Raw genomic sequence first — 24,622 nt, forward strand, 5'->3', positions numbered from 1 at the left:
AGGCAGTGCTGTCCCAGCTGTCTGCGCTGGTGGAAATGGTCTCTATCTGCACTGTGCATATGGTAGCCACCAGCGAAATGTGGCCATCGAGCAGTGGAAATGTAGCTAGTGAGACTGAGAAGCTGAGCTTTCGTTTTTATTTAATTCTATTTAAGTTTAATTAAACGACTAGAGCTGGTCTAGACACTTGGGCTCTGGGGACACGAGGGAGGGAGAGGGCCACTCAGAAAGTGTCCACAGCACAGAACACACCCAGCCCTTGTTGGTTCTCGACCTCCAGAGCGCACTGGCTAGGAGTCCAGAGGCCTGGGTTCAAATCACAGCTGCCACCAACATGCTGTGTGATCCAGGCCAAATCTCATTCCCTCTCTGAGCTTCTAAGTAGCTAAACATGGATGGTGTCCAGCCCCGTCTGCCTGTGGGTATGTCCTGTTGATAAGGATAGCAGTAGTGGATACATGTAGGACACTCACTGTGCCAGGTGTAGTGCCAAGCCATCTGGCTATATTAACTCACTTATCTCTCCCAACAATGCTTTTAGGAAGCTGGACTCAGGGAGGTTCAGGAACCAGCTCAAGGTCACACAGCACCAAGATTCAAACTTAAGGAGCTTGCCTCCAGAGCCCACATTCTCAGCCTCCATATTGCACTGCATGCAGGGGGAGGGCTGTACTCAGTCCTCCCTAGGGCCACTGCAGGGAGTGGCTGGAGCAAGGCAACGAGGCTTGGAGTGCCAAGTGGTAGCCCCCGGTGAGGCCTGGAGGTGGAGGGGAGGGGATAGTCATGATCATCACCCTCTCCTCTCCCCACCTCAGGATTTTCCTAGGTGAGGGTGGGCTGACCTATTAATTCCCCTAGGATTGAGGGGGTCCTGGCTTGGAACTTTGGAGCAGAAGCTCAGATCAGACCTCATTTACTCCATCTCAGCCACAGACACCTCTTCCTTTGCCTGTGTCCCCATGTTCCCTCTTGCATGGGGTAAGCATATGATTCATCCTTTAAACCGTGACACTTATGAGAATGAAACAGGGACTGGCCATCTGAGGTTTAGGATAATGGCTAGAATCCGAGTGAACCACGATGTATGTCACGCTCTTCATGCGTGAACATTTATAAGCGCCAGCTCTGTGCAGGGTCCTGCTTCTGGTACAGAGGAACACTCAGGACGGCCTATGATTCCTTAGGGTGGTGGCTCCCATCACTGGGGAACCCAGAGGAGGCCTTACCCCCAACCTGCAAGGTCAGAGAGGACTTCCTGGAGGAAGAGGTGTCTCTTCTGAGCTTTGAGGATATTAACTAGGGAAGGAGGCTAGGGACAGAGCATTTTTCAGGAAGGTTCTAGGGAATAGAAATAAACCAGCCCATCTGGGACCCAGACATGGAGAAGAAGCAAGAAAGGGGAATGGGTCAGCCCAATAATCAACTCCCTTCTCTCCCACTGGGCAGCTCCAGCTCTCTCCGGCTGCTCTCCCTCTGAGGCTCTGTCTATCCGACCACCTCATTCGTTTAGCAACTGCTTACTGTGCACCGGCTATGTGATGACTCTGCCCTTGGTACTGGGGATACAGTTGAAAATGAAACAGCCGTGGTCGCCCACCCACATCTCAGAGCCCAGAGAGAATGGAGAGACAGATATTAATCAAGTACACAAGGAATCAAGCAGTATAACTGGAAACCCTGTGAGTGCTTTGAAGGAAATCGAGAAGAGGGTCAAGAGAGAGGAGGGTGGGACAGAGGAACCGCCTTGGACACAGGGGTCAGGGAAGGCCTCTGAGGAGGTGATGTTTGAGCAGAGATTCGAATCAACAGAAGTAGCCAGATATGTGAAGAATTGAAAGGAAGAATGTTCAGTTAGAGGGAACAGCACGTGTAAGGCCCTGTGGCAGGAAAGAGCTGGGGGGGCGGGTGCCGGAGAAATGATGAATGAGGGGACCAATGTGGCAGAGTCAGGGTGAGAAGAGGATGGGGTTTTGCCTGAGAGCGAGGGGAGGCCTTGAAGGGGTTTAAGGGAACTGGGTGAAGCGATTCTATTGTATGTGGGTTTCTCAAAGGATGACTCTGTGATTCTGCCCCTGTAGTCCCTTTGTTCTGAGGGTCTGGGTCTGTTTCCTTCTACCTTTTCTGTGTCTGCCACACAAAGGTGAGTGCTGCGTGGAGGGTGTGCCTGTGACCTCCAGAGCCCCTGCTGAGGACAGGCAGTTTAAATGGGGTGTGGTCTCAGTGAGGACCGGGAAGCAGCCCTGTCCGCACAGAGCCCCACAGAGCCCCTCAGCCCGAAATCTGTGCCCCTTACCTCAGAGGAGCTGCAGCACCTGCATCCTGGGTGCCATGTCCGGAGTTCACCAACAGGATGGGCAGCCCAGGCATTCGGCTTTGAGCAGAGGAGGGGGCCCAAGGTAGGGACAGTGTCAGCCACATGTCCTGAGCAGCCTGATCCAGGGGTGTCTGCTGGAGCCCTCGCCTGCTCTCTTGTTGACCAAATAACCAGTTGATTGAATGTCATACTTTTCAAACAGTTGCTATGGACACAGACTTAGGCTGGAGACAATTCAGACCTTGAATCCATCAGGATAATGGAGGTGTCATAGATGGGAAGGATCCTGGAACCTCAGCCTGGAATGTGGGCTCAGGAGTCAGATTGATTTGCACCAGGCTCTGACCCCTACCAGCTGTGAGGCCTAGAGCATGTGACTTTAGCCATTTGAGCTTCTCTCTAACATGGATGTATCCGTTACCTATTTCTGCATTAAAAAAATTACACCAAAACTTAGCAGTGGCTTAAAACAACAAACATGTATTATCTCACACAGTTTCTGAGAGTCAGGACCCCAGGAACAGCCGCAGTGCGTGGTTCTGGCCCAGGGGCTCTCATGAGGTTGCAGTCAAGTTGTCAGCTGGGGCTGCAGCCGTCTGAGGTCCTAACTGGGGCTGGAGGATCCACTTCCACATGGCTCACTCATGCAGCTGGTAAATGAATGCTGGCTGTCAGCAGACTGCCTCAGTTCCTCCCCGCATGGACCTCTCCTTAGGGCTGCTTGAGTGTCCTCACAACATGGCGGCTGACTGCCCCCAGGGCCGATGATCCAAGAGAGCAAGAAAGAAGCTGCAGCGTCTGTTCTGACCTACCTCAAGTTATACTCGGTCATTTCCACAATATCCTGTTAGTTATACAGCCAATGCTGTTCATGACGTGAATATCAGGAGGTGGGATCACCGGGGTGTATGTTGGAGGCTGGCTACCACAGTGGGCTCATCATCTCCACCAGGAAGAGCTGCAGTGAGGCTTAAATGAGCTCACACATGGGAGGTGCCTGGTATCCAGTAAGCACTCAGGAAAGGGTCACTTTGATTAGCGTGAGCTGAAAACTCACCACCCTGTTGCTGCCTCACTTTCTTCATCGTTTCTGGGCATCCCCAAGACCTTCTGCCACTCTTTCATTTAGCAAAAGCTTGATGAGTCTCTACTGAGTCCAGGCCCTCTGCTGGGTGCTAGTGACACAGCAGTGACAAAGACAGATCCTGTCCCTGCTATCCCAGGTTCCACTGGCATAAATCTGGGTGATACAGAAGAAAGGGCTGGCAGGTAAGGGGCTGCTTGGGACGGTGGTCAGGGCTGGCTTCTCTGCGGAGGCAGCCTGTGTTGCTGAGATCTGGATGAAGTGAAGGAGGAGACACGTGGTCAGAGGCGGGCAGAACATTTCAGGCAGATGCACCAGTAAGGTCAAAAGCCCCAAGATGGGAGTTAATGATCTGTGTTCAAGGAACAGAAGGGAGGCCCAAGGGAGTAGGGGCAGGAAATAAGGTCGGAAAAGCAAGAAGTAAGAAAAGTAAAAAGATTGGCTTTGAGTCTAAGGGCCATGGGAGTTTAGATCGTCTAGGTGAGATCCAATGGGGGCCTGGCCCCGGGCAGGGCAGTGGAGGTGGGGAGAAGTGGTGGGATTGCGGGATATCTTGAAGGTGGAGTTGTTTTTGAAGGATTTGCTGTTGAATGGGTTGAGGGGGTGGGGTGAGAGAAAGAGGAGTCAAGTATGATTCCAAGGTTTCTCTCTTTTTTTTTTTTTTTTTTTTGCCCGTGCCACACAGCATGTGGGATCCTAGTTCCCTGACCTGGGATCGAACCTGTACCCCCTGCAGTGGAAGCGCGGGGTCTCAACCACTGGATCACCAGGGAAGTCCCGATTCCAAGGTTTCTGACCCGAGCAAGCAGGAGGATGGAGTTGTCACAAGCTGAATTGGGCCAGACTGTCAGAGGAACAGATCAGGGTGGGTGGGAGATCAGACATTCGATTTTGGACCCATCAGACACCCAGGGCGAGATGTCAAGGAGGCGGTTAGAGATATGAGTCTGGTGGTTGAGACAGAGATTGGGCAGAAGATGTAAATTTTGGAGTTGTCAGATATAGGTGGTGTTTAAAGCCACGAGTCTGGATGCAATCAGCAGGAGAGGGTGTGTAGAAAGAAGCAAGGAGCACCCAGCTCCTCTAGAATTTAGAGGTCAGAGGAAGGGAAGCCAGCAAGAGATAGAGCATGTGTGGCAAGAGAGGTGGGAGGAGAATGGGAGGGTCAGCCAGAGATGAAGCCACAGTGTAACACAGCCTGCCTCTCTCTACTTCCACCCCTACCCCAGGTAGCATCAAGGCCCTGGAGGCCCCACAGAGCCCGTTGCTGCCTCACTTTCTTCGTTGTTTCTGGGCATCCCCAAGACCTTCTGCCACTCTTTCATTTAGCAAAAGCTTGATGAGTCTCTACTGAGTCCAGGCCCTCTGCTGGGTCCCTTCCACACATCATCCCTTCAGAGGCCTAAGGCAGTGCCTCTATCCTCCACGGACTTCTGTTTGGCCAGAATGTTCGGCCGTACCACCCACATCATTGCCAGCCTCTCATCACTCCAGTCGCTCTCCCATGTCCCACTCTAGCTGTCTCTCTCTCTCTTAACAGCAGGGCTCAGCATTGAACAGGACTATCCCCTCCCTTCATTTAGACTCTTTCTCTGTTAATGCGACCTTAGACGAAACCAGCCTTTTGGGTAGCACCAAATTCAGATATAGGTAGGACATAGTAAGAGATCTGAGCAGGTTAAAGGGAGGGGCTGTCGCATAGCACAGGGATATCAGCTCGGTGCTTTGTGACCACCTGGAGGGGTGGGATAGGGAGGGTGGGAGGGAGGGAGACGCAAGAGGGAGGAGATATGGGAACATATGTATATGTATAACTGATTCACTTTGTTATAAAGCAGAAACTAACACACCATTTTAAAGCAATTATACCCCAATACAGATGTTTAAAAAAAAAGGGAGGGGCTGTGAAGAAGGGAAATGGGGATGGTAATGTCTGAAAAGGGGTTAGATCAGCAAGGGTCTTGATTGCCACACCAAGGAGTTTGGACTGAGGAGGGAAGAGGATCCAGAGAAAGTTCTAGATTAGGGAAATGGCTCAATCAAGTGAGTTTTGCTTCAGGAGGGGCCGTGCTGGGTTGTGTTCTTGACCTTGTCCCTGATTAGCTCTCCCATGCTCACTGGCCAACTCTGGCTCCAGGATGAGCTGGCGTAGGGCAGGGAGGCCCCGCTCTGTGCAGATGGGGGTAGCGGCTGCAGACACAGAGGCTCTGTGGAGCTGGGAGGGCTCTTGGGGAGGCAGCTGCTCGGCTGGTTCCTCCACGTTTCCATGAGGGCAATGAGGCTTATATTAATGAGAGGTAATTATTGGCACCCGGATCGGCCTAAGTATAGCTCAGAGACAAAGGCAGTGCAAGGCAGCCAGCCGCTTCCCCTGCAAGGCTGAGGCCTGCCTATTTTAAGACTTCCCCAAGGTGAGGCTCCTGCCACCGCTGGGTGTCGGGTGACCGAGGGCTTGGCACCCAGAGTTCCAGGAATCCTGACCCAGAGAGCTCAGAGGGAATCGGTGTAGCCAGATGCCCAGACCACCCTCATGCAGACCCTCTACTGCCTAGAGGTGGAAACTGAGAGGGACCAGAGAGAGGGACCGGTCCAAGGTCACAGCAAATACAGAGCAGAGCCAGAGTTTGAATCCCGGTGCAGTTGCATGCACTTTCCGCTAAGCTGTGCAGCATCCTACACTGGACACCTCGGCCTGCCCCCAAGAAGCACAGTGAGGTGAGGACCGGAGCGTGACCATATTTATCAAGCACCTAGAGGCTTTCTGTATGACGTCACAATTCATCCTCATCGTAATCTTGAAAAGTAAAGATCCTCATACCCATGTTAGAGAAGAAGAAACTGAGGCTTAAGAGGAGTAATTAAATCGCCGAATGTCCCGCAGTAAGGAGAGAAAGAAGTAGGACCCAGTTACACCCTGTCTTAGGGTCAGATTCCCCGGGAAACAGACTCTGAGGTTTGCATGGGAAGTCTCTTGGGAACACCTGTGACAGGAGAGGAGCGCAGGGTTGGGCAGGGGGAGGAGTTGAACGGAGATGCAGTTACAACAAAGGCCCTCAGTAAATCCCAGGGGAAGCTCTGGAGCTGGGATGGCTTTTTTTTTTTTTTTTTTTTTTTTTGCGGTACGCGTGCCTCTCACTGTAGTGGCCTCTCCCGTTGCGGAGCACAGGCTCCGGACGCGCAGGCTCAGCGGCCATGGCTCACGGGCCCAGCCGCTCCGCGGCATGTGGGATCTTCCCGGACCGGGGCACGAACCCGTGTCCCCTGCATCGGCAGGCGGACTCTCAACCACTGCGCCACCAGGGAAGCCCGGGATGGCCCATTTGTTCTGAATTGGACAAGGAGGCCAGACCTTGCGGCTGCACATCAATCAATTACTAGACACAGGCTGCCCCTGGGAAGAAGCATCACCTTGGGTGAGGCATCTCCCTTTGGCTGAGAGCAAGTCTTAACAGGTACCCGGCTGTGAACTGTCAGCAGCCAGTGCCCTTGGCAGCTGGAGACGCGAGTGCCTCAGTCCTGAAGCGAGGCTGAGGCTGGAGAAGCTGGCAGAAACCAGAGCACACTGGGTCTTTTGGACCTCCACTCTTCACTGAGGCACCTCATCATGCTGCCCCACCCTCCTCACCCGGCAACGCAGCCCCAGCGTGGTCCCCTTCCTTCGCACACCCTCTAGTTCAGGAGGGCCAGTGGGGTTAAGAGTGAAGAGCCCTGGGTTCCAGGCTGGAGCGACCTTGCTGTGAGGCCTCATGCTGTCCCTTCCCCAGGACGACACTCTTGGTCTCGCAGTTCCTTTAGCTCCAGTAGGCCACGTGGCTGGAGCTGAAGTTTAGAGGTCTGCAGAGACTAGCTCCCCAATTGCCTTGAATGCCAGGCTCAGAGTCGAGCGTTCGTCCCAAGAGCCATGGAAAGCCACTGAAGGGAAAGAACACTATTGCTTTGGCGTTTTAGAAATATCACTCCAGCTGCAATTTGCAAGCTGGATTGTAAGGGTCTTAGAGTGGATGCAGAGAGACCAGGGAGAAGGCTGGTGTGATTTTCCAGGTGAGCAGTGGGAGTGACATAGGCAGAGGCTACAGAGAGGGGATGGCATCAGAAAATATAACTGAGGCAGAATTGCTGTGGCTGTCATAGTTGGGGTTCCTCAGAAGCATGACCAAGATAAAGATTCAAGTGCAAGTACTTTATTTGGGAACAGGCAGCACAGTGTGGGAGCGGGGAGATAAGGCAGAGAAGGGAGGTGGCCAATGAAAGGAACATTATCAGGCAAGTGATCTCTGTGCGTAACTGGAGCTCCATCCCACTGAGGACTGTAGAGCCCATTCCTCAGTTGTCCCACCCAAGTGGGGAAGACCTGGGGTATTTATACACAAACTCCCCAACAGTCAGTGGCTGAGAGCTGCAGCCTGATGACATATGGGGCAGGTGGGTAGGGTGGGTAATTCCCTGGCAGTCCCTGCCAGCCACGTGTGAGCAGAGCACACTCCAGCTGCTACAGAAAGCACCCCCTCCCTCCGGCAGGGATGCACATGGTGACAGTTGGAAGCCAGCCTGTTGGGCACTGCAGTGATGAGGCCACAGGAGATGTGGGTGGGGTACCCACAGCCACTGCTGTAGTGACCAATTGGACATGAGGTCTGTATCAGGCTTTCGTTGAAAGACACAGACACCGAACTCGGACTTCAGCAAAAAGTCTCTTAACTCTCATGTCGGAGACCTCAGGCAAGATCTTGACAGAGGACTCAAGGCTGACACTCAGACAAAGATAGCAGCCCTAACAGGAAGGAGGGCACTTCTTTCCCAAGAGTTCAGCCATAATCCCAGGGCCGACTCTCATTGGCTAACAAGGATCCTGTTCCCATCTCTGAGCCAGTCAGTACTCAGGGATGCAGGACTCTGATTGGCCAGGCCTGGGTCCTATGTCTACCCCTGGGGCTCTGGCATAGGACTGGCTCCACCTGGACCACAGGAACTGAGCCTGAATCATTTTCCAGGCACAGTGGGAGCTGTTACGAGGGGAAAGACAAGGAAGGTCAGGAGAGGGAAGAATTCATGGAGGTGCCAAGGTGTCTGGCTTGAGCCCCTACTGAGTGACATTGAAGCATTTTACTGATAGGGGGATACTATGGGCCTTCTCAGAACCCTGGGATGCACCGGCATTTAAGGTGGGGTAGAAGGATGGACATGCAGGGCCCCAGAAGTCAGAGACTATTTTAACAATGAGGATACAGTCCCAGGAAGAAAAGCGGAGGTCACCTGTGGTCCTTAAAGTTTCTAGCTGGTATCTAGAGGTCTCCCTGAGGCTGGCAGCCCCCACTCACCCTCCTTTAATCCCAGAGGCACCTCCAAGGCAGGGACCTGTCTAACTCCTCCCCCCACAAGCCCAGCAAGGGACCTCATCATCAAGACCACCAGGACTGAGGGCAGGGTTTGTCCCCCAGGGAATGAGGCTGTGCCCGCACTTCACAGTTCACCAAGCACCTTCCTGCCCCCTCCCTCCCTTCCTCCTTTGGCCCCACTTGGCAGTCTGAGGCTCAGGACCCAGGTTCCCATGGTCCTCCTGGGGCAGCTCTGGATTCCTGGGGTCGGGAGTGCCTGGCCTATGAAATTGAAGCCAGCTTCTCCCTGGGAGGGCTGGAGGAGTTGCCCCGGTCTGGGAGGAGAAGTGTTGTGTGCACTTCTGGGGCAGGGCTCTGCGGCTATCTTCTGCTTCTGGTGACCAGCCCTCTCCACCTCTGGTATTTCTAGGGAGTCGGGCCCCTGCCAAGCCAGCGAGCCAGAGGGCTGCGTTTGCAAACTCTCCTGAGTTTTCAGTATCATTGGCCTTACTTGAGTGGCCATCAAGGACATACTGCTGCACACACAGTTCTCCAGCTGGAGAGCCAAGGAGGCTGGCCTCTGAGTCCAGGGACACTGCAGCCCTGAGGGGATGCAAGGAGGCCAAGAAAAGGCCAGGAGCAGGAGGGATATGCGGGTGGTTTTGCATTTGCCTGAAATTGTCTTCGAGAAGAGGTTTGCCCAGAGGGAGCTGCTGCGGGCTGGAGTGGAGGATACTTGACAGTCTGGGACACTGACGGGGTGGCTGAAGTCTGAGTTACCTACTTCACCTTGGCTAGAACTGCTTCTCTCAGGCTCAGTTTCCCCACCTGTAAAATGGAGATAATGGTCCCGCACCACGCGTGGCTGTTGTAATGAAGATAAAAATGTGAGTCGGCAGACTCCCTCTCCAGGCTGGGGATAAATGCTCTGACAAGTTGCCTGGTGGAAGCAGAGATGCTTCCGATGTGGCTGTTCAGCTACAAGGACCATTGCTCAAATGCTCTGGACTTCAGGATTGGGGTCCCTCAGGCTCCCAGGGTCAGGGAGAGGCTCTGGCAGAGAAGGGGGAGAATTCCAGCCAGTGGACTCTGCAGAAGTCTCAGGGCTTGGGAAGCCTTGGGGCACATTTGGTCATGAAAATGGCTAGGTCCAAGGAAGTAATTCTCAGATCCCTGAGGGTCTTAGGGCCAGCAAGCTCCAGGTGACAATTGCAAGGCAGCTGTGCAGAGGGATAGGAAGAGCTGTGGGTCTCAGCCCTGCCTCAGCTACTGAACCCACTATGTGATCTTGGGTAAGTTCTTCCCCTCAGAGGGCCTCAGTTTCCCCATCTATAAGATGGGGGTTTCACCTAGGCCAGTGTTTTTCATGCAGTGTTTGGTGGGGTCTGGGCTTTGCCTTAAGAGCTGCCCTGTGGGGTGGGAGGGTGTCTCGGACACCTAAACTTATGCTTGGCGTGTGAGTTTCCTATTGCTGCTGTAACAAATTACCACAAACGTAGTGGCTTAAAACACACAGATTTATTATCTTACAGTTCTAGAGATCAGAAGCCTAAAGTGGGTCGCAGGGCTGCATTCCTTCTGGAGGCTCTAGGGGAGAATCTGACTCCCTGCCTCTTGCAGCTTCTAAAGGCTGCCCGCATTCCTCGGCTCATGACCCCACCTCGCTCTGACCTCTGCTTCCGTCATCACATCTCCCTCTTTGACTCTGACCCTCTGACAAGGACCCACGTGATTAGGTTGTGCCCCTGCAGAGAATCCAGGAAATCTCCCCATCTCAGGATCCTTAACCATATCTGCAACGTCCCGTTTAACATGTGAAGTATCATAATCACAGGTTCTGGGCATTAGGCCTGGGCATCTTGGGAGCCATCATTCTGCCTCCCGTACCTGGCTTCAGCCGGAGCCCGTACACTCTGGCCCAGCCCCTCTGAGATTTCCTCTGTCCCCAGTGCCCTTGGCCTCACTTGCTCCGTTCCAGCCGTACCAACTCCTTGCAGCTCCTCAGCACACCAGGCACACAGGCCGGACCAAGCCTTGGGACTCCTCCAAGCATGACTAGTGGGGTCCAGGGCTAAGAAAGCTTGCTGACCTCCCCCTCTGCCCCATGGTACAGATGGAAAGACTGAGGCCCAGAAAGGAAAGGGACTTACCGAAGTTTGAGACTGGCATTTCCAGGATGGTTCTGGCTGGAAGGCCCATTTTACAATAGAGAAACTGAGGCACAATGGCTCCACCTACTTTCATCCTGAGGATATGCTCCTGCTACTGACTTGCTGGGAACTCTGTCCCAGGCCAGGTGTCATTGATTCGTCCCAGTAGCAAAGGATGGGCTGATGGGCTTGTTGGCCTGTCTGATGGCTGCAGCCCCCAGCCGCTAGCCCAGGGGTCACACTCAGTAGACTTTTGTTGAGGACAGAGTGGGTTTTTACAGAGGGTTTACATGTTGATGTAAGGATTCTTCTGCTAAAATAGAGGTGGGACAGTACTGCCCTCAGACCTGGGTAAGAGGGGCCCCGGCCCCAGGCCCCACTCTTCAGAAGGCCTCTCTGGCCCTCTCTCAACCTTGTTGTTCCCCACGAGGCAAGGAAGGTTCAGGGGCCAAGGGAACATGCCCATCCAGAGCCTACATCCCCCTTTCGACCACACTCTGCAGCCTGGGCAGACCCCAGCCTGGAATTCCCTGCGCCAGAGACCCCAGGCCTGCTTCCAGGGCCAGCACAGATCCTCCCATGGTGGCCTACACTGCCAGTGGGACCAGCCCTAGGGCTGAGGGGTGGCTGTTTGGGGGGCATGTGGAGTGAGCTGGGGGTGCACGCATGGGTGGGGCTCCTCGTGGTGAGGAACAGAGTCAGAGACAGGAGGAAAAGGGAGGGCAGGCAGCTTCCCCCTGACCACATGCTGCCGTGGAATTTGGAGGAGACCAAGAAGTCTGAGTTTGAACCTGGCTTTCCAGGTTATTGTGAAAATATGTTCGTCAAGGTAGGAGAGTAGAACGTATTTTGTTTAAAGTCTTGCTAGCCTGAGATGTCGCTTTTATTTATCCGTATGGTATGTGGGTCTCCATTTGTACTCGTGATTCCCGACCCACAATGTTAAGGGCAGGCCAGGAGTCTTCAGAAATCCTCCCAACCTTGAGATCTGCGGGGGTCTGGCTGACCTTCCCAGCATCCTATCCCCTCCACATCCAGCTAATGCCTGTCTGTCTTCTCTCCCCAGATTAGCTGCTGCCCGGGAGAGGAGACCCGGGCAACGCGCTAGGGCGACGGCCCCTGCCCCGAGGGCCGGGATCATGAAAGGCCTCGGTGACAGCCGCCCCCGCCACCTGTCCGACAGCCTGGACCCACCACACGAGCCCCTGTTCGCAGGGCCTGATCGCAACCCCTACCTGCTATCGCCCACGGAGGCCTTCGCCCGCGAGGCTCGCTTCCCTGGGCAGAATGCTCTGCCAGGGGACGGGCTTTTCCCGCTCAACAACCAGCTGCCACCACCCAGCAGCACCTTCCCCCGCATCCACTACAACTCCCACTTCGAGGTGCCAGAGGAGAGCCCCTTCCCCAGCCACGCCCAGGCCACCAAGATCAACCGGCTGCCCGCCAACCTCCTGGACCAGTTTGAGAAACAGCTGCCTATCCACCGCGACGGCTTCAGCACTCTCCAGTTCCCCCGCGGGGAGGCCAAGGCCCGGGGCGAGAGTCCTGGCCGCATCCGCCACCTGGTCCACTCGGTCCAGCGGCTCTTCTTCACCAAGGCGCCCTCCCTGGAGGGCACGGCAGGCAAGGTCGGCGGCAATGGCGGCAAGAAAGGTGGCCTGGAGGACGGCAAGGGCCGGAGGGCCAAGAGCAAGGAGCGGGCCAAGGCCGGGGAGCCCAAGCGGCGAAGCCGTTCCAACATCTCGGGCTGGTGGAGCTCCGACGACAACTTGGATGGTGAGGGTGGCACCTTCCGCAGCGGTGGCCCAGCCTCTGGACTGATGACACTAGGCCGCCAGACAGAACGCAGCCAGCCACGCTATTTCACGCACGCCTACAACACCATCAGTGGGCACATGCTCAGAGCCGCCAAGAACAACACCGCCGAGCTGACCGCCCCGCCACCTCCGCCGGCACCCCCGGCCACCTGCCCCAGCCTTGGGGTGGCCGCGGACACCAACTATGTCAAGCGGGGCTCCTGGTCCACCCTGACCCTCAGCCACGCCCATGAGGTCTGCCAGAAGACCTCAGCCACCTTGGATAAGAGCCTGCTAAAGTCCAAATCCTGCCACCAAGGTCTTGCCTATCATTACCTGCAGGTGGGTCCCTGCCAGGGTCAGGGGAGGGGGAGGGATTGTGGGGAAGGCACCAGTTTGAAGTCCAGCTCTGTCACAGATTGACTTGGAAAGTTGTTTCACTCAGGCCTCTGTTGACTCGCTTAGGAAATGGGTGGCTGGTGGTATCTTGCTAGTAAAAGGATTCCTTCCACTGGTCATGCTCTCAGCAGACATTGATTAGGACCCTTTTGAGACCGGCCCTGAGTAGGGACCAAAACATGTCCCTTCCCTTTAGAAGAAAACTATGGAAGCCGTGCCTTCTATCCCCTCCGAGGACCAATTGCATGGCATTCTGCTTGCCAGCCTCCTGCCTGGTACTGCCCCCAGACTGGGGGCTCCTTGAGGATAGGGACCATATCTGGTGCAGCTCTGTGTCCCCAGGGCCCAAGACAGGGTCTGTCATACAGGAAGTGCTCAAGAAACATGAGAGGAGAGAGGGGTAGATGAACAGATGGACCCTTGAATGAATAGAGTGAGAAATAAATAAGACATAGTCCCGATTATCAGGATGCTGGGAGAGAAAGACACATGAGCAGACACTCCTGTCAGCATGAGCGGAATGTGCTGGAGATGAGCAGGGGGACTGCAGGAGCCCCGAGGCCCTAAATCAGTTTGGGGAACTAGCTTTTTTCTTTCAAACACTAATGTTTATTGAGGCACTTATTATGCACCAAGGCTGCACTCCTGGCAAGTGGCAGAAGGCTCAGAGACATCTCTGCTGCTACACTTGTGCTGGGCCTCTCAAGGGCAGGGTGAGTGGCTGAGAACTGGGTGGCTCCCGGTACCAGAGCCCAAGCTGTGGGTGAAAGTTACAGGAAGTAGATTTCGGTTCACCTGCAGATGGAAGGGGCTGTTTCAGTAGGTAGTGAGTCCCTCATCCTGGAGGGCATGTCAGCACAGGCCTGGCCAGCCTTTGGGAACACATTAGATGCATTTTGTGTGTGTGTGTGTGTGTGTGTGTGTGTGTTACGCGGGCCTCTCACTGTAGTGGCCTCTCCCGTTGCGGAGCACAGGCTCCGGACGCGCAGGCTCAGCGGCCATGGCTCACGGGCCCAGCCGCTCCGCAGCATGTGGGATCTTCCCGGACCGGTGCATGAACCCGTGTCCCCTGCGTCGGCAGGCGGACTCTCAACCACTGTGCCACCAGGGAAGCCCCATTAGATGCATTTTGAACCGGATGAACATCAAAGTCTGACCTGAGTTCTTGTCATTCCATATAAAATTCCAAAGACAGTGAGACTATGGGGGGGAGGAGGCTATTTTTTTCAATAGGAGGGAAATGAAATCTAGGCAGTATTTTATATATTTAAGGCTTTTGTGGCTCTCAATCTACTTCCTTAGCTTAGAAACATCAGAGGGGGTGGTGTGTGACCTAGCTCCCTCTCAAATGATATGGTTTGGTCTGATCACGTGAAAATGCTTCAGAAACACCGTGAAACGGTGGCCCTGCAGGCCCTGGAGTGGTGCTGCCTGCTTGCTCAACAGGAAGTAGGTGGGTAAGGGCTGGGGAAGCAACAGGTGTTGAGCAGGGATATACAAAGCCACCTTCCCAAGGGACAGGTGCAGGTAGGAAGGATTGACTAGCAAATGGTTTGGGGTAGAATGTGCAGGTCCTGGCGACTGGCTGGGCAGTCAGTTGGGGAGGAGGGTGTTAACGGGAGAGCCGCAGGGGTGGGGACCTGGGATGGGAAGCCCAGGCAGGGACCCTCCCTCAGCCGAGAACCAGCCACTGGCATTGTGGGAACTGAGAAGAACGTGGTCTCTGTGCAGGCGCGGTGGCTTGGGGAGTGTGGTGTGCACTTGTGGGCATGGCGAAGAATGGGTGTGCTGTGTACACTGAGAAACGTGTGCCTGGGTGTCCGCGGTGACATATAGACCTGGTGAAGGTGTGTGCTCTGTGTGTGTTGAGGCGGGGACACGGTGAGGAGGGACACGTTGAGATGTTCCGTGGTGCAGTGGTGGCTGGTGTGCACGTGAGGAGGTGTGTACGCTCTGTGTTCACGTTGTGCTCTCACTGAGGTGTGGGCACGTGATGAAGTGGCTGGGGTGCATCCTTGGGGAGAGGGGTGTGTCCTTCGGGAGAGGGGTTGCGGGGAAAGGGTATGCTTGCTCTCTGAGGTGCGTGTACATGGCACGGCGTGTTCACCCTGTGCTCGGGCTGAGGTACGTGTGAGTGCTGAGATGAGCGTACTCCATAACGAGGTGAATATCCACTGTGTGGACACATCGGTGGGTATCAGGTGAACAAGAGTGTAGACAGTGTGTGCTGCCCTGGAGCAGCTGGCAGAGCCTGGCCTCAGAAGGGCAGGGGAGGTCCCCTCAGTTGGTTTCTGCCACTGTAACCACTGAGGACCGGGGCTGCCCTCACAGCTGTGACCTTACCCTTATCACAGCCCCCTTCCACAGATGGGGTCCCTGGAGTTCAGATGGGAACACTGAGCACTTTCTCCAGCTCACCACATGGCTGCCAGACCCCACAAAGCCCTTGTGCTCTCTGTACCTCAGTTTACCCACCTGTAGGATGAGGAATGTTGTTTGGCCCCAAAGACCTCGCCTCCGTACTGATGCGCTGGGGTCCCCTGATTCATCCTCCCCCACCATCCTAGGGTCCAGGGACCTCTCTCAAGCCTGCTGTTCCTATCTGGGCAGTGGGATCATGAGCCATCCACTGAGACAGCAGGGGAAGTGATGGGAACAGGGGTTGCTCAGAAGGGTAGCTGCAGTGGAAGCCACTGTGATCATTCTGTCTGGACGGTTTTGCCGGGGCACGCTCAGCCTGGGGTCCACGGAGATCTGAGGCTGGAGAAGGCCACACAGGGAAGCTGCGGCAGAACTGGCTCTGGGACCCAGGTATCCTTCCCAGCCCTGGCTCCGCCCTGCTCGTGGGTGCCTTTAGTGGCAGTACCCCGCACCGAAGGCCGAATTCCCCGAGGTGGGCAGCGAGGGAGCTTCAGGGGCCTGGAGATGGGGGTTCTAGCGTGCAGCTCACTCCCCAGGTGATGAGCCCGAGGCTGGGTGGCCGGCGGCGCGCTGGGGGTGTGCGCTGCCCCCTGAGCCACCCTTGCTGAGGGCTGTCCGCCCAACCCCAGGTGCCCGGAGGCGGTGGCGAATGGACCACCTCGCTGCTGTCCCCGCGCGAGGCGGACTCCACAGGCGAGGGCCCCATTCCGTGCCGGCGAATGCGCAGCGGCAGCTACATCAAGGCCATGGGCGACGAGGACAGTGACGAGTCCGGCGGCAGCCCCAAGCCCTCCCCCAAGACGGCGGCGCGGCGCCAGAGCTACCTGAGGGCCACGCAGCAGTCGCTGGGAGAGCAGAGCAATCCCCGCAGGTGAGCGCACGGTCCCGCCCCCTAGAGTCTCGCCCGCAGGCCAGCCCTGACCCCCAGAAGCCCCACCGTGGGAGAGCCTCTCCGAAGTCCAAGTCCCGCCCCAGGAAGCCTCTGCTCACCAGTGAGTCCTGCCCCCTGGGAACCCCGCACCAGAAGCCCTGGTCACCTGTGAGTTCTGCTCCCTAAGGGGACCACTCCCTTAAAGTGAGCCACGCCCGCAGGCTTACCCTGCTCCACTGGGGCACCGCCCACTTGTGAGCGCTCCTCTGGGAAAGCCTCTTTACACTCGTACCGCCCTGGCTCACAGGCAAGCTTTGCCCTCTAGGTGAGCCCCTCACAGGTATGTCCCACCCCTGGGAACCTCGCCTTCCTCCTCTTCAGCCGCCCGCCCGGAGATCCCAGCCCCACAGATGAATCCTGCCCTCCAGCCTCAGACCCAGGTGAATCCCCACCCCCAATGATCCAGGCCCCCTAGGTGAACCCTCCTTCCGGTTAGTCCCCTTCCTGAGATCTTCATCCTTAGCTTGGCCCCTGCACTTTGATGAGTTGACTCCGGAGAGCCCCGCCATTTGGTGAACCCACCCCATAAGCCCCCCACAGTTAAGTCCTGACCACAGGTGAGCCTTATCCTTTGCTAAATCATAAGGGGAGTCTCTCCGGAGTGATTGGCCCAGGTAAACCCTGCCCACGGGGGCTACATCCCCAGATGATTTCCACTCGTACAGGGGAACTGCCTAGGAGACCCTCTTCTTCAGGTTTGAGAACGGTGCCCTTAGTGAGCCCACCCCTTGTGCCAGCACTGCCCAGGGAAGGCCAGAGCCCCCTCTGCCAGTGCTCCTGTAATTGACCCCTGAGTTGAGCTCCGAGATTGGGGATGAGGGAGGATCCAGAAGTGAAAGGGAGATAGACAGCCTTCACCTGTCCCATCACCCGGCCTGGCATTCCACCAATGGAGCCCCATCCTGTTGCTTTAAGACTGGGAAGAGTTAGTGAAAGCGTGGAAAATGAAACACGTGCACACAGGAAGCAACAAATAACATGTTAGAGAGAGAAGTGAGCCTTTCACATGCAGAAGTCACCGTGGGGATTAGAACAGAAAAGAATGAGTGCAAAACAGGTGAAAGTTGGTATACGTGATTCAGAACCCTCTGAGGGAGAGAAACAAAAGGACTTGGAAGAGTTAAAGGAAACAAGCTTAGCCCTAGTTCTACTCCTGGGGGCAAGAGCCAGAGCTTCATTGGAGGAGGTAGCCTAGGAGGACTGCAGCAGAGGGAATAGAGCAGGGCAGGTGACAGTAGACTGAGGCAGGGAGTCTCATTGGCTGGGACAGAGGCAGGGAATGGCCTCCAGGTGGGAATTCAGGACACCACCAGCCATTCCTAGGTCTCACCCTCTCTGAGCCTCAGTTTCCCTAGCTTTAAGTGAAGGGGGCTGAGCTAGATGATCTCTAAGACCCCTTCTACTCCTGAGATCCTGCAATTCCTTGAATGACCTGTGGGCATGGAGGTGGGAGAGGTGGGCAGGACCAGGGCCCAGGCCTTGAATGAGAGGGAATTGATAATAGTAGTACAGGCATACCTCAGACCACCGCAGTAAAGTGGATAGGGCAATAAAGTGAGTCACACGAAATGTTTTTGTTTTCCAGTGCATGTAAAAGTTGTGTTTACACTGTAGTCTAAGTGTGCAATAACATTATGTCTTTTTAAAAGTACATACCTTAATTTTAAAATGCTTTATTGCTGAAAAATGCTAACCATCACCTGACAACTCCAGGTTGCCACAAACCTTCCATTTGTTAAAAGGAAAAGAAGAGAAAAACAAAATAAACAATATCTGCAGAACGCAGTAAAGTGAAGTGCAATAAAAGGAGTATTCCTGTAGTAACAGTAATGCGGGCCATCTGTCAGCCCTCGCTGCGCTCTGGGCTCTATGCCTGCCCCAGTGCCCTTGAATCTGCGTCACTGAAACCTCCTTACAGCCCCAGCAGGCAGGCACAGTGACATCCCCCACTTTATAGGTGAGGAAACTGAGACTTAAGGGGTGACGACTTGCCCAGGGTCACCCAGTGAGGAAGCTGGATTCCGATCCAAGTTTGTCTATGTCAAGGTCCTGAGCTATTGGCGGCTTGGACCTTATTTCCAGAGCAGGGGAGTTGGGGAGGGGGAGGCCCAGGGTCAGGTAGATGTGAGAAAGATTGAAGAGCCAGGGCTATGGGGAGAAGTGGTGAGTCTTCAGGGGCCTGGTGGAGGCCACCTGGACATTGTGTCAAAACTGATGACCTTTGGGCGGCCCTGGCTGGAGGTCAAGGCTGTGGGCCTGGACCCATCTCCTCTGTCCAGCCCCTGGAATTGCCCCAGGCCTGCAGAGGAGGGGGCTGTAGAATTGAGCTGGTGTGGCCCACCCCTGGTTTGAAACAGTCAAGAGCAAGCTTGTGCTGCCACCTCGCGGTTGCAGTGGGCATGACAGGTGAGGGCCATCGGCACTCTCCAGACTCACAAGGCCTCCAAAGGCTGGGAGCAGCTCTCCCCTTGCTCATCACCCCCCACGCTACCCGGGATGGCAGTGACTTCCATTTTACCCTCTGCCCCTGGATAACCTTGGCCCGTTTCTCCCCCTCTGGGCCTCAGTTTCCCATGCTGAACAAAGGGTGGGCTGAGCCCCATCTGCTCCCCATCCCCACCAGGAGTCTGGACCGCCTGGATTCAGTGGATATGCTGCTGCCCTCCAAGTGTCCGAGCTGGGAGGAGGACTACCACCCCGTCAGCGACAGCCTCAACGACTCCAGTTGCATCAGCCAGGTAAGGGTGGCAGGCAGCCAGAAGGTCAGAGGGCTTGGGAGAGCCCCAACTCCCACCCAGGAAAAGGACAGACGTCCAGGTCCAGCCTCTGTTGAGTGGCCCCCGAATATCTGCCCTGTGCTTCTGTTCGGTCTTTGTTCCTGAAGCTGCCTGTGTGTGTCTCTTCCCCACTGACTGTCCTGTGGCTGGAGAGCAGTCACAGGGCCTCACACTGATGGCCTAAGCTGTGGGCCCAGAGGAAGGGGCCATACCACTGCCTTAGACCCAGGAGCCCTGAGGATAGGGTACTGGAGACCTGGGTTTGAGTCCCAGTCTTGTCACTGACAGTATGAACCCAGGACAAAACACCCCCTCCCTGAGCCTCAGTTTCCTAATTTACCATCGGAGGGTGATAATTCCTATTTCAAAGGGTTGTGAGGAATCAATGAGATAAACATAACGTGCTCAGCAAAGGGCGGCTCCCTTGATGCTTAGCATTGGCATCTTGCTGTGTGACTTCGGGCAAGTTGCTTCTCCACTCTGGACCTCCATGTCCCACCTGATCAGTGGATAGTTGGACTGCCAGGGCCCAGCCAGCTCTGCCACTAACAGCGGTAAACACGCTGTGCTGTACCATTAATTCTCTCAACCATCAGCTAGCTCCTTGATCCCTCACAGCCACCCCCAGATATCATCCATATCCCCATTTCCTAGATGAGGAAACTGAGGCCCAGATAGGGGTGGGTCACAACAGCTAGGAAGAGGCAAAGCTGGGCAGAGATCTAGGGCTGTCAGACCCAGACCTGGACCTCAGCCCCTACCGTGTTGTGCACAGTACTTTACAGTTTGCAAAGGGACGACCAGTCAAGGCTTGAGGGCTCCCCCCATGGTGTGGATGGGGAGACGAGGCCCAGAGAGGGCAGACATCTGCCAATAGTAGCACAGTGGGGCAGTAGAGGCAGCCAGGTGCAGACGCAGCCACCTCTCTGGTCAGGAACAGGCCCCAGGTCCCGCCGTGTGCAGCCCCACGGCCTGGGCTAACGGACTGCTTAAAACTTGCGGATTCCAGCTCCTTACCACCCCATATTCCTGGCCCGGCCAAGCCCGCCCCAGCCCCCATCCTCAGCACTGTCGTTCCCACGCTCCAAGGAGACTGACCTCAGACGTGGGGAGAGGGAGAGCCCCCCACCCCCGGCCAGGGGACCCTTTGCCCCACCATCCTCATCCAGGCCCCACCAAGTCTCACCTGTGCCGTTGTCCTGTCCTGGACTCCGGGCCTGCCACCCCCAATCTATTCTCAGCGGCCAGAGGGAGCTTGTAAAAGACAGAAGTCAAATCACGTCACCTGCTCCGAAGCCTCCCATGGCTTCCACCTCACCCTAGTGAAAGCCAGACCTGTGAAGCCTGGCCTCCCTCTCAGATGTGCTCCCCGACTTGCTCTGTCACTCACTCTGCTCCAGCCACTCTGGCCCCCTTTTGCCCCTCACACACCTCATTCCTGCCCCAGGCCCCCTGCATTTGCTCTGCCTCTCCCAGGAGCATCTTCTCTCAGATCTTTGCACAGCTGGTTCTTCTCCGTGTCCCAGGTCTTGGCTCAAATGTCACCTCAGAGGGACCTGCCCTATCGCTTGCCTCAGGGCGTCCCCGGGGCCCTGTTTCCTTACTCTGCTTAATTTTCTTGACAGCACTTCTCACTATCTGGAACTATACTTGTTAGTTGATGTCTGTCTCACTCTTAAGACTGGGAGTTCCCTGCAGACGGGGACCTTGCTGTCTTGTCCCCACAGAGTCCCCAGCACATGGCACAGGGCACGTAGGTTTGCTGAATGGATGGCGTCCCTCCCTGTCTCTCCCATCCTGCCTGTTCTCTCATCCCTCAGTCTCCCTGTCGGTCTGTGTCTGTCTCCCTCTGTTTTTCTCTCCCCTCGTTCACATTTTTCTCTGATTCTCTCCAGTGTGTCTCATTTCCATGTTTCTCTCTGGGCCTGTCTGTCTCTCTCACACCCACCGTCTCCATCCCCTGCCTGGCCCTGGCACCTGGAACAATTTTGTCCTTTGCCTACACGAAAAGGTACACGGAATGAGCCAGGCTGGGGACCCCAGCAGGTCTCTCCAACTACGCCCTGCCCAGCCCCAGCTCTCCCCTAGCCCAGGGTCCTCTGAACCCCCAGACCCTCATCCCATGAAGCTTGAGTGACCTGAGCCACATATATCACCCCAAAGTCAGAGATGTCCAGTTCTGTCTGTGTCTCTGAGGCCTCAACTCCTGCCAGAAGAAACCCCGCTCCCACCAGTCACTGGACTGTGTAAGCCCTGACCAGGGAAGAGAAGTCTCTGGGCTCTGTCCCTAATCTGTACATCCTGGGAGCTGCCTGCCCAGGTGAGAGGCAGCAGACAGGACATCCATGGTCCCAGAAGCCAACCCAGGAGAAAGACTTACAAACAGCAGATTACAAGTCTTCAACAACACCCAGCCCCAGAAGGAGTGAGCCTCCCACCCCTGGAGGAAGCCAAGACCTCCCAGCAGCTGGGCCTCAGCCAGTCTGGGGAGGAGGTTAGACCAGCCAGCCACAAGTTCTCTTGCAGCCAGGCCTGAATACCCAACCCTAGCCCCCAGCCTCGGTCTCCCCATAACCCTCCCCCATCTCTTTCCTGCAGATGTTTGGACAGGCCTCCCTGATCCCCCAGTTGTTTGGCCACGAGCAGCAGGTCAGTATGTTTGCCATTCTCTTGTCCCCCAATCCCAGAGGCCAGGGCTGGGTCTCAGGCACCTCAGTGGTCCTGGCCCCTGAGCCGGGCAGGTACAAGCAGAGCCGGCACCAGGAAAGCCCCCTCCAGTGAAGATAGTGTCAGGAATCACATTGGTGCCTGGACCTTCCACTCTTTGGCCCTATCGCTTCACTTCTCTGTGCCTCAGTTTCCTCTTCTCAAAAATGGAAAAGAATGGGCTAGGGTCTATGGATGGGGCAAGAATAACCCCAGGATATTGGCATAACATTGTAAATCAACTATACTTGAATTAAAAAAAATTTTTTTTTAAATAATAACCCCAAGATAAAGGAAGGTGTACCCTGAGAGCTTCTAGCTCCCTCCTTCCTCTCATTCCCCAAAGCCTGGGAAAGGCCTGGGGAGACTTTTCCATTTGGACAGATCAGGGGCTGGGGGCATTGGCCTTCACATCCCAGCCACAAGATCCCCTGACTTATCTCCTTTCTTGGGTTCCAGTAAGACCTTTAAGGATGTTAGGGTTCTGGAATGAATGCAGAGACTTTTCAAGCTTACCAAAGGTGGTGAAGACGACGCCAGTCCTGGCACTGTCTACCTGTCCTAAGGGTGCCCCATCCCACGCATGCCGATCCTGCCCCTGGAGGTGGTCCTCTCCTCCCTCCCAGGCCCCAGCCCCAAGGCCAGACAGAGAGGCAGGGATGGTGCTCTGGGCCCAAGTCCTCATTGGGGCCAGGAGTGGCAAGGGACTGATCCAAGGCCACACGGCCTACAGGGCAGAACTGTGACTGGCTCCACATCTCCTGATTCCAGCCACGAATGCCTCATGTGCCTCCCACCTTCATATCATAATTCTTCTTGGGCACATTGTTGCAGAGGGTCTTTGGGGAGCCCACAGTGGGCCAGGTGACCTCTTCCTTCCTTCAACAGCCTCATGATAAGGGTGTGATGTGTTCACATATAAAACCCCCAGGGCAGTTCCCTGCGCATAGTACGTCCTCAATGATATACATACCAACAGCACTAACCAGCTGGCCTCTCCCTGGGAGCTTGGGAGCATCTTAACCGACACTGACAAATCTTTGCACTTGCCCCCAAAGTTGCCTGTAATAACAGGTACAGGTTATCAGGTGCTTAGTTTTCCCAACTCTATTCGAAGCATGTGATTATGAATGATCTCATTTCATCTTGACCACAATCCTGTGAAATCTGGTCTCTAATTAGCCCCCATTTTACAGATGGGGAAACTGAGGCACAGAGCAGTTAAGTGACTTGCCCATATTCCTCTTGTGAGAAAATGATGGAGCCGGGAATGAAACTCTGGCAGTCCAGCTCCAGAGGTGGGCCATTACCGTGCAATCCCTAATCAAGACCTCATCGCCTTTGGCAATCACAGGGGCCTGTCAATATACCTCAGGCTGCAGCTTTGGAGGATAAACACCTGTCTCTTTAATACCCTATCCAAGTGAATTTTGGGTATGTCACATGGACTACGTTTTAATTTATCAGTGCTGTCTGATAGAATTTTCTGGGATGATTGGAAGCGTTCTATCATCCATGCTGTCCAATAAGGTAACATGAGCAAGTGAAATGTGGCTAGTGTGACTAAGGAACTGAATTTTGTTTACTTTAATTAATTTAAACCTAAATAGCCACGCATGGTTAGTTGCTACCATATGGAACAGAGCAAATTTAGGCCTTTCCAAACATATACTCCAAATTGGGTGATGATCAGGAATTCCCTGGCAGGCCAGTGTTCAGGACTCCGCGCTCTCACTGCCGAGGGCCCGGGTTCAATCCCTGGTCGGGGAACCAAGGTACCACAGGCCGCGTGGTGCAGCCAGAAAAAAAATTGGGTGATGATCCGTCCAGTCGTTTTCCCTGATGCAGTGCCAGACGAGTCCACAGGCATTCTAGTCCATTTAGACAGGGAAACACTGACCCAGAGAATAGTGCTGGCCCGCCTGAGGTCACACAGCCAGGTCCAGGGCACACTGGCCCCAGATCCAGCTTCATCTTTTCCTCCACAGGGTGTTCAGTCAACTTTTGCCCCCTCCCGTGTAGCCCAGGTGTCTTCCCGGACCCCCACCCAGTGTCCATGTTCAGCCAGCTGACACCTCAGCTTATACTCTGTGATCCCCAGGTACCAAGATGGCCTGAGACATGGGTCAGACAGACCCTTCCAGAACCATTGGAGAGTGTATGTATGGTGAGCCCCCTCTGCACTCACACCCCCAGCTGCAGCTTTGTAGGATCCTGTTTCTAGAGGGACACTTAGAAACCATCCAGATGAGGCTGGACTAGATGTGAGATGGCAAATAGCATATATACCTCCGTTCTCCATACTGTCCATGGCAGGTGTGACTAATCAGTCCTCACTGCCACTACCCTCATTCCAGTATTATTTTCTCTCACCAGACTATGGCATCAGCTTCATCTCTGGCCTCTGCCTCCATTCCAGACCCTATATCCAACATCCATTCTGTACACCAGGGCTAGATTAATCTTCCTTAAATATACATTGGGAGTATTGATTCTGCTACTTCCTCACTGGGTACAACTGGCAAGTATCTTCCCCTCAGTAGCCCTCAGTTTCTTTGCTTATAAAAATGAAGGAATTGGACCGTAAGATGGTAAATATCTAGCACACCTACTGCCACCTCCCCATTCCAACATCCAGGGCAGACGTTACTGATTATAGCCTTCTTTCTGGCTGAATTCAGATATGACCTCAAAATCTATTAGCTAATCAGTCTGGACACACAAGATAC

The 24,622-nt window shown here is 54.9% G+C and overlaps 1 protein-coding gene across 1 annotated transcript; it reads left to right on the forward strand.

The window, feature by feature from the left end:
* Positions 1–12,002: 12,002 nt before the first annotated feature.
* On the forward strand, positions 12,003–16,354 carry LOC141276603 (disks large-associated protein 4-like). Its single transcript, XM_073793304.1, has 2 exons — positions 12,003–13,001; positions 16,109–16,354. Exons 1-2 carry the CDS (start codon positions 12,003–12,005, stop codon positions 16,352–16,354), a joined length of 1,245 nt encoding a protein of 414 aa, XP_073649405.1.
* Positions 16,355–24,622: the final 8,268 nt, after the last annotated feature.

Source organism: Tursiops truncatus, chromosome 15 (assembly GCF_011762595.2).
Source record: "Tursiops truncatus isolate mTurTru1 chromosome 15, mTurTru1.mat.Y, whole genome shotgun sequence".
Taxonomy (NCBI): domain Eukaryota; kingdom Metazoa; phylum Chordata; class Mammalia; order Artiodactyla; family Delphinidae; genus Tursiops; species Tursiops truncatus.

Bases quoted from the DNA above. Each gene is read 5' to 3' on its own strand.
- LOC141276603 (XM_073793304.1), top strand. From the start codon at position 12,003: ATGAAAGGCCTCGGTGACAGCCGCCCCCGCCACCTGTCCGACAGCCTG. The intron at 13,002-16,108 runs GTGGGTCCCTGC...GCCCAACCCCAG, and splicing joins TTGCCTATCATTACCTGCAG to GTGCCCGGAGGCGGTGGCGA.